Source organism: Mobula birostris, unplaced genomic scaffold (assembly GCF_030028105.1).
Source record: "Mobula birostris isolate sMobBir1 unplaced genomic scaffold, sMobBir1.hap1 scaffold_1364, whole genome shotgun sequence".
NCBI classification, from domain to species: Eukaryota; Metazoa; Chordata; class Chondrichthyes; order Myliobatiformes; family Myliobatidae; genus Mobula; species Mobula birostris.
Genome location: NW_027274405.1, coordinates 28,345 through 38,013, shown reverse-complemented (window position 1 = coordinate 38,013; position 9,669 = coordinate 28,345). Strand labels below are relative to the sequence as shown.

At 49.1% G+C, this 9,669-nt stretch overlaps 1 protein-coding gene across 1 annotated transcript in view; it reads right to left on the bottom strand.

Annotated features, from left to right (window-relative positions):
- LOC140192453 (seizure protein 6 homolog) overlaps positions 1–8,794 on the bottom strand; it is a 22,573-nt gene extending 13,779 nt beyond the window's left edge. The window contains 1 exon segment of the mRNA XM_072250051.1: positions 8,764–8,794. Coding sequence (XP_072106152.1) covers positions 8,764–8,794 — 31 coding nt within the window.
- Positions 8,795–9,669: the final 875 nt, after the last annotated feature.

Genomic DNA, 9,669 nt, shown 5'->3' with positions numbered 1-9,669 from the left:
CCCTGAGAGAGAGGGACCGAGAGACACCGGTCAGTGTACAGATCTCCCCTGAGAGAGAGTGACTGAGAGACACCGGTCAGTGTACAGATCTCCCCTGAGAGAGAGGAACTGAGAGACACCGGTCAGTGTACAGATCTCCCCTGAGAGAGAGGGACTGAGAGACACCGGTCAGTGTACAGATCTCTCCCTGAGAGAGAGGGACTGAGAGACACCGGTCAGTGTACAGATCTCCCCCTGAGAGAGAGGGACTGAGAGACACTGGTCAGTGTACAGATCTCTCCCCGAGAGAGAGGGACTGAGAGACACCAGTCAGTGTACAGATAGTAAATACGGGAATAGTGAGTTATAAAGACTGGAATAGTGTCACAGGCACAAGAATAGTGAGTCATTGATAATGGAGATCCTGGGGATGTTGATGGATAGGTAAGGACAAGAGAGTGGGTTAAGATGTAATCCAGAATGGGGAATGGAAAAGAGAGAACAGGAGGGAAGAAATTACTGGTTGAAGAAACGTACGTCAGGTTGGTGGCTATTCAGACGGAATATGAGGTGTTGCTCCTCTAGCCTGATTGTGGCAGTAGAGGAGACTGTGAATAACATGTCGGAATGGGAAGTAGAGTTAAAATGGGTGACCACTGGTCAGTGTAAAGGCCGGATCAGTGTAAGGGCTGGGTCAGTATAAGGAGCTGGCCAATGGGTGACCACTGGAAAAACCTGTCTTTTGTAGCAGACTGAACCAAGGTGATCAACAAAGCACCTTTACTGGGAGGAACAGTGAGGTAGTGTTAATGAGTCCATGGACCCTTCAGAAATCTGTTGGTGGAGGGAAAGAAGCTCTTCCTGAATCATTGAGTGTGTATCTTCAGGCTCCTGTACCTCTGCCCTAATGGTAACAGTTAGACGAGGGCACGTCTCAGATGGTGAGGGCATTGGAGCCTCTGTACCAGGCAGTGGTACAACTTGTCAGAATGCTCTCCACTGTACAAATGTACAAGTTTGCTAGTCTTTGCTGAGAACTCTGAGCAGGGGCAGGTCACAGGAAAAGGCAGTAGCCAGTGAGAATCTTTGGTAATCAGGATGACCAGGGGCACAGTAAAGGCAGGGGAAGGAAATTCCAGTTAAACTACTGACATTTCAGGCCGAGGCGTTTCAGCAGGACTGGAAAGAAAGGTGGGGTGAGGGAGAGGGAAGTACAAGCTGGCAGGTGGTAGGTGAGAGGGGAAGGCAGGCAAGTCTCACCTATCACTCCCCCCTCACTCAGTCTCACCTGTCACCTGCCAGCTTGTCCTCCTCAGAGACTCGGCCCGAAACATTGACTGTTTAATCCCCTCCATAGATGCCGCTTGGCCTGGTGAGTTCGTCCGGGGGATGTGGGTGTGTCTCCCAAGATTTCCAGCATCTGCAGAATCTCTTGCATTAACTTCACTGATCAGGTACAACAAATTGAGCGGATGAACTCAGAGTTTGGATTAGTCCTGAGGACTGGGATGTTATTGCCAGAATAGAAACACGGCAATCTATTGGCTAGCATAACACGATTATAGCGCCGACGACAGTATGCAATTCCACCAAGGAGTTTGTGTTTTCTGCTCGTGTGGGTTTCCTCCCACGTCCCAAAGACGTACGGGTTAGTATGTTAATTGGTCCCATGGGTGTAATTAGGCGGGGTGGGCTCGTTGGGTCGAAGGTCCTGTTACTGTGCTATGTCACAAAATGAAATGGAAGGCAAGAACTGGTGGTTCAATATTCCAGGGTACGGATGCTCCAGGTGAATGAGAACGGGGTGTTGCCTTTTTGACAAAGCATGTAATGGCAGGATATAGTGATGGCATTCTTGGGGGATTTGAGAGACAGAAAGAGTTGTGGACATGACTCAGCACGTCAAGGAAACCAGCCCCAGCCCCTCCATAGACTGTCTACACCTCCCACCGCAAATAACATAATCAAGGACCCTACCCACCCCCAACATTCTGTCCTCTCCTCCCTCCCGTCGGACAGAAGATGCAAAGTAACACACACAAAATGCCGGAGGAACTCAGCAGGCCAGCAAGCATGGGTCTCGGCCCAAAGCATCAACTGTGTACTCTTTTCGATAGATGCTGCCTGGCCTGCTGGGTTCCTCCAGCGTTTTGTGTGAGTTACTTTGATTTCCAGCATCAGCAGATTTTCTCTCATTTATTAGAAGATACAAAAGCATGAAAGCACGTACCACCAGGGTCAAGAACAGTCTCTGTCCCGTCGTTATCAGACTCTTACATTGATCTCTTGTCTGATGAATGAACTCCGGACCCTCATCATCTACCTTGCTCCGACTTTGCACTGTTTCCTTTCCCTGCGCTACACTCTATTCTGTTTTCTGTTGTTGTTTTCGCTTGTTCTGCCTCAATGCACTGTGTAACGATCTGATCTCTATGCACAGTGTGTGAGACAAGTTTTTCACTGTACCTCCGTACATGTGACAATAACAGACCAACTCCAATAGTCAGCGGGAACTTGTGCTCTCTTCCTGCCGCTACCATACAGGAGGCTCAGGACTCACACCACCAGGTTCAAGGACCGTTACTAGCCCTCAACGTCAGGCTCCTGAACAAAGGGGGATAAATATACTCAACTTCTCTTGCCCCATCCATTGAGGTATTCCCACAACCAATGATCTCTTACCTTGTTATTTCATGTTCTCCCTATTTATTGCCATTTGCATTTGCACTTGCACAGTTTGTTGTCTTCTGCACTCTGGTTGATCTTTCACTGATCCTGTTGTAGTTAATATGCTATAGATTTGCTGTGAATGCCCGCAGGAAAATGAATATCAAGGTTGTATATGGCAACATATATGTACTTTGATAATAAATTTAAAGAAGTCACTGATAGTTGTAATCCCCTTATGAGGGAGAGGGAGTGGTATATCAAACAATTGGGTGAACAGTTAGTTTTTGTTGTGCTGCAGATCGTGGTCTTTCCTGCGGGGGGGCCTCTGCTACTCCTTGCTCGGTTGGTGAAGGGCGCTGATGCTTTTTGCTGTAGTAAGTGGGGGAGAGGGAGAGCTTTGCTGCTGCTTGTGTGTGGGATCTTGGGGGGGCTTTGGGGTTCTAACATTTTTACTGTCACTCATTCTTCTGTTTGCCTGTTTGTCTGTGAGGAAGAAGAATGTCAGGTTGTATATTGTACACATTCTCTGATATGAAATGGAACTACTGAGCTGTTGAATAATAGGACTGAATTAGTGGAAGATTTACATTCCCTGGTATTGTCTGGGCCACACAGAGTGTTAAGCGCCTGAACAGAGTGGAATCTGTGGAATGTCCTGGAAAGTTCCCTAGGTCCATATATAAAGGGGCCCTACAGGGGAGGGTGCGATACCGAACGAGCCAGGGAACACTTCAGCTCTGGTGACCATCGTCCTGTTAATTTTAATTTAGTGATGGAAAAGGACGAGGAACTAGAGCAAGGCTGATTTTGGGAGAATTGGGCAGGATCTACCAGAGGTTGGTTGGGTGAGCCAGTTTCAGATGAAGGGATGGCAAACGGGAGGCTTGAAGAGCGTAGTATCAGGAGTTCAAAGACAGCATGTTCCTGTTAGGGTAAGGTTAACTTGGCAAGTGTACAGGACAAGAGATGTTGAGGCTCAGGTCAAGAAAAATGAAGCATACATTGAGTCTAGGCCTCTCAAAGTCCAACCCAAGTCCCCATCGTGAGAGGTGGAAATGAGTGAGACTGGCCAACAGGGCTCTGGTGAAGATGTACGGGCCAATCCCCTGTACCGTGGATGCAATGGGTTACAGAAACATTGACAAACTCCAACCATATCATCGACTTTGGACAATGGAGATGGGAGGTCATCAATGGCCTACTCTCCACTGGGACCCAAGGGCCCAAGAAGACGACATTGGGTCTAGGAGGTGGGCATAAAGTGAATCTCTTTATAACTGTAGAAAGAATAAGACTATTCGTAAGTGGAAAATCAGGAGGGCAAAGAGAGTATGAGATGGATCTGGCAAATAAGGTCAAGGAAAATTCTGAGAGGTTCTACAGGTATATTAAGAATAAAAGGGTAGAGCAGGGCCACCTATGTCTGGATCCACAGGAGTTGTGTGGAAATGTTAACAAATTTTTTCTCCTTAGCCTTTATCAAGGAGCTTATCATGGTTGCTCAAGAGATAAAGACGACAAGTGGAGATATTTTGGAGGATATTCATGTTATAAGGGAGAAGGTATTTGCAAACTGACAGCACATCAAGGAGGATACATCCTGAGGGCCTGGCTGTGTGCACCTTCAGACTGTGTGGGAAGCTTGAGAAGAAATAGTGGAGGCCCTCGTGGAGATATTTGCCTCATCAATAGCCCCGATGAAGTTCCAAAGACTGGAATGTTGTTTCGGAGGGAGGGAACGTTGTTTCATTGTAGCAAGGACAAGCCAGGGAGTTGCAGGCCAGGTCAGCCTATCATCAGTGGCTGGGATGTTTCTGGACGGATTCTGAGGCACAGGATCTACCAGTATATAGATAGACAGTCTGACAGGAGGAGTGAGCGTGGTTTTGTGTGCAAAGTCATGTTTGACAAATCTTTTAGAGTGTTTTGAAGTACCTGTAAAGGATTATGAGGATAGGGCAGTGGATATTGTCTATTAGGACTTTGACATGGTCCTGCATGGGATGCTGGTCTGGAAGGTTAGATCCCATGGAATCGGGGAAGGGATGGTTAAGTGGGTTCAGATTGGCTCAGAGGGTGCTGGCTGAAAGTAGTTTCTCCGAATGGCTAATGATTAGTGTTGTGCCACAAGGGTTGGTGTTGAGACCCTGGTTATCTGTTGTTTTTAGAAATTATTTGGATGGAAATGCACAAAGCCTGAAAAACAGGTGGGTATAAGAAACACAAAGTTGATAGATGACACAAAATACATCTGGATGACCGAATTTGCAGATGATACAAACGTAGGTGGAGGAGCGAGTGGTGTTGAGGAAGCCAAGAGGCTACAGAAGGACTTAGACAGATTAGGAGAATGAACAAAGAAATGGCAGATGGAATACAGGAAGTGTGTGGTCATGTGCTTTGTATACTGTGATTGATTTATTTACTTTTCTTCTTCTATATTACATATTGCATTGAACTGCTGCTGCTAAGTTAACAAATTTCATAACACAGGCCAGTGATAATAAACCTGATTCTGATTCTGAAATAAAAGAATAGAGTATTTTCTAAATGAAGAGAATCTTTTTAAAAACTGATACACAAAGGGACTTGGGAGTCCTTGTGCAGGATTCTCTAAAGGTTAATTTGCAGGTTGAGTCTGTGGTGAGGAAGGCAAATACAATGTTAGCATTCATTTCAAGAGGACTTGGAGTATAAAAGCAAGAATGTATTGTTAAGGCTTTATAAAGCCCTGATGAGGCCTCGTTGTGAACAATTTTAAGCCCCTTATTTAAGAAAGGATATGCTGACATTGGAGAAGGTCAAATGGAGGTTCACAAAAATGATTCAGGATTGAAAGGCTTGTCATACCAGGAGGCTTGATGACTCTGGGCTGTACTCTCTGGAATTCAGAAGAATGAGGGAAGGTCTCATTGAAACCTATTGAATGGTGAAAGACCTCAATAGGGTGGATGTGGCGAGGATGTTTCTTATGGTGGGAAAGTATAAGATTCCAGCTTTAGAATCGATGGATGTCCATCTAGGATGGAGATGAGGAGGAATTTCTTCAGCCAGAGTGGTGAATCTGTGGAATTCTTTGCCACAGGCAGCTGTGGAGGCCGAATCATTGGGTATACATAAACCAGAGTTTGGTAGATTCTTGACTGGTCAGGGCACAAACAGTTACAGGGAGGAGGCAAGAGTCTAGGGCTGAGAGTGAAATGGATCAGCCATGATGAAATGACAGAGCAGGCTCGATGGGCCGAATGGCCTAATTCTGCTCCTTTATCTTATGGTCTTTTGCAAATTAGGAGGTGGTCTTTTGAAAATCAATACAGAGAAGTGTGAGGTGATGCATTCAAGAAAGCATAGGACTTGCACTATGAATAGTGGGGCATGAGGGGGTGTTATGGAACAGAGGGATCTGGGAGTACAAGTGGAGATGGTTAAAAAAAGATGTTTAGCACACTAGCCTTCATCAGTCAGGGCACTGAGTACAGGAATCAGGTCACGTGTTACAGTTGTACAAGTTGTTGGTCAGACCGTACTTGGAGTATTGTGTTCAGTTCTGGTCACTCACCTTGCTATGTTAAAGATATGTTTAAACTGGAAAGAGTACCGAGGAAATTTATGAGGAAGTTGCTAGGATTACAGGGAGGTTGGCCACGCTAAGACTTTATACCCTGGAATGCAGGAGAATGAGAAATGACCACATAAAAATGTTAAAAATTATTTATTTATTGAGATAAAGTGTGGAATAGGTACTGAGCTGGTGCCACCCAGCAACCCCGGTAAACCTGCAAACCAGTACGTCTTTGGAGTGTGCGAGGAAACGAGCGCCTGAAAGAAACCCACAGGTCACGGGGAGAATGTGCAAATTCCTCACGGACACTGAACCCCGGGTCGCTGGCACAGAGCGTTGTGCTGAGAGTCTTGGATAAGGTGGATGGTGACAGTCTTTTCCCCAGGGTAGTGGAGTCAAAATTAGATGGCATAGGTTTAGGATGAGAGAAGAGAGGTTCATAACAGAATTGAAGGGCAGTTTTTCCCACACAGAGGGCCTATGAAATGAGTTGCCAGAGGAAAAGGATGAGTCAAGTATAATAGAATCATTTAAGAGGCACTTGGACAGGTACATGACTGAGAGACACCGGTCAGTGTACAGATCTCCCCCTGAGAGAGAGGGACTGAGAGACACCGGTCAATGTACAGATCTCCCCCTGAGAGAGAGGAACTGAGAGACACCGGTCAGTGTACAGATCTCCCCCTGAGAGAGAGGGACTGAGAGACACCGGTCAATGTACAGATCTCCCCCTGAGAGAGAGGAACTGAGAGACACCGGTCAGTGTACAGATCTCCCCCTGAGAGAGAGAGACTGAGAGACACCGGTCAGTGTACAGATCTTCCCCTGAGAAAGAGGGATTGAGAGACACCGGTCAGTGTACAGATCTCCCCCTGAGAAAGAGGGACTGAGAGACACCGGTCAGTGTACAGATCTCCCCCTGAGAGAGAGGGACTCAGAGACACCAGTCAGTGTACAGATCTCCCCCTGAGAGAGAGGGACTGAGAGACACCGGTCAGTGTACAGATCTCCCCTGAGAGACACCGGTCAGTATACAGATCTTCCCCTGAGAAAGAGGGATTGAGAGACACCGGTCAGTGTACAGATCTCCCCCTGAGAGACACTGGTCAGTATACAGATCTCCCCCTGAGAGAGAGAGACTGAGGGAAGAGAAAGAGGGAGACTGAGGGACAAGAGAAAGGGAGACTGAGGGACAAGAGAAAGAGAGACTGAGGGACACTGGTCAGTGTACATGTCTCCCCTCGGGAGAGAGGGACTGTGGTCTGTGTACAGATCTCGCCCAGGGAGAAAGGGACTGAGAAACACTGGTCAGTGTACAGATCTTCCCCTGAGAGCAGGACTGGGGGACAAGAGAGGGACTGAGGGATTAGAGAGAGAAGGGGACTGACAGACAAGAGAGAGAATGGGACAAAGGGATGAGAGAGCGAGTGACTGAGGGACATTGGTCAGTGTACAGATCTCCCCCTGAGAGAGAGGGACTGAGAGACACCGGTCAGTGTACAGATCTCCGCCTGAGAGAGAGGGACTGAGAGACACCGGTCAGTGTAACTATCTCCAACTAAGAGAACGGGACTGATAGACAATGTAGAAATCTCCTCACTTTCCTTCCATTCCTCCATCCAAACTCTCCCGTTCTGCTGTTACTTCTGCCTGCCTCTCAACTGTTTCCCTCCCTCCTCCCTCAATCCCCTCATTTCTCACACATCCCTCACATTTGCTCTCCTTCCCCCTCACAGCCCTCCTTCCCCTACACCCTGCCTTCTGACTCACACTCTCCCCCACATCTCCTTCTCCTCTCCCTCCTACTAATGTCCCTCTCCCTCCATCCTTGCCCTCCCTTATCTCCATTTGTCATTCATCTTTACCCTCTCTCCAACTCCCCTCTCACCCATATCTCCATATGCCCCTTCTTCATCTCCCTTCCCTTTCCCTCTCTCCCCCACTATTGCTCGCACCTCTCTCCCCTTTCTCCCTCTCTGCCCCCTCCCCTCTATCTCACCACTTCCCCCTCCCATCCCCTCCTCGAATCAAAGTTCAAAGTAAATGTATTATTGCGTACAGAAATGTCACCATATACAACCCCGAGATTCATTTTCTTTCGGGCATTCTCAATAAATCCAATAATCATAATAGAATCAATGAGAGACCGCATCAAGAGGGCGGACAACCGGTGTGCAAAAGACAACAAACTGCAAATACAGAAATAATATATAAACAATAAACATTGAGAACATGAGATGAGTCCTTAAAGTGAGTCCATACGTTGTGGGAGCAGGTCAGTGGTGGAGTGAGTGAAGAAGTTATCCCCTCTGGTTCAGGAGTCTGATGGTTGAGGGGTAGTAACTGTTCCCGAACCCGGTGGTGTGGGTCCGGAGGGTCCTGGACCTCCTTCCCGATGGCAGCAGCGAGGAGAGAGCACGTCCTGGGTGGTGGGGGTCCCTGATGATGGATGCTTTCCTGCGACAGCGCTCCGTGCAGATGTGCTGAATGGCGAGGAAGGCTTTACCCGTAATGGTGGATGAATATATCACCCGCTCTCCCTCCCTCCTTACCTGCCACGCAGAAAAGCGCCGCTCCCGCCATCTCCGCAACCCGTCTCGGTGGAGGGTTTGGCGGGCGGGCGGGCGGGGGAGGGGGGGATGGCCGGTGGCTGCTCTGGCGGCGCTGCCGAGGGCCGGGACCCGGGACCCGGCTGCCCGTTGCGTCGCTCCCGCTCCCGCTTCCGCCCCACGTCCGTCCGCAGCTTCAGCACCCGACTGGCCGGACAGCTCCCGCACACGTGACGGCAAGGCCCGGCGTCCCCATTGGAGATGGGGCACGTCCGTCAGCCGCGTAAGCCAATCACAGTTTCGCTCTGCAGCCGGCGCAGTGGGCACGTCCCCTCAGAGAAAGAGGGAGGGGTATCCCGGAGATGAGGGGGGAGGAGGTAACAGAGGGGGTCTGGTGTAGTGAGGGAAGGGGGGGGGGTCGGGAGAGAGGGTATCCCGGAGATGATGGGGGAGGAGGTAACAGAGGGGGTCTGGTGTAGTGAGGGAAGGGGGGGTCGGGGAGAGAGGGTATCCCGGAGATGAGGGGGGAGGAGGTAACAGAGGGGGTCTGGTGTAGTGAGGAAAGGTGGGGGGGGTCGGGGAGAGAGGCTGTCCCGGTGACGAGGAGGGAGTAGACTTTATGATTCTATTGTGGTTATTGGCTCCGAGAGAAGGGGAGGGGGTGATGCGGATGGAACGGTGACGGGAAGGGGAAGTGGGGTGGGAACCCGGAATTTCCTTCTGTTGCGCCGCTCAGCCCCTTTGCCCCCTCCTAACCCATCTGACACTCAGACCAGTTCTCCTCAGCTGCTTTATTGATCAGGATTGTGATTCCAGTGAATTTCCGGACTGAGGTTTTCCGCCCTCCCCCCGCAGCCCCTTTCTCTGCCCCTCTTACACTTCACACCCTTCCTCCTCCCGCTTCTCCCT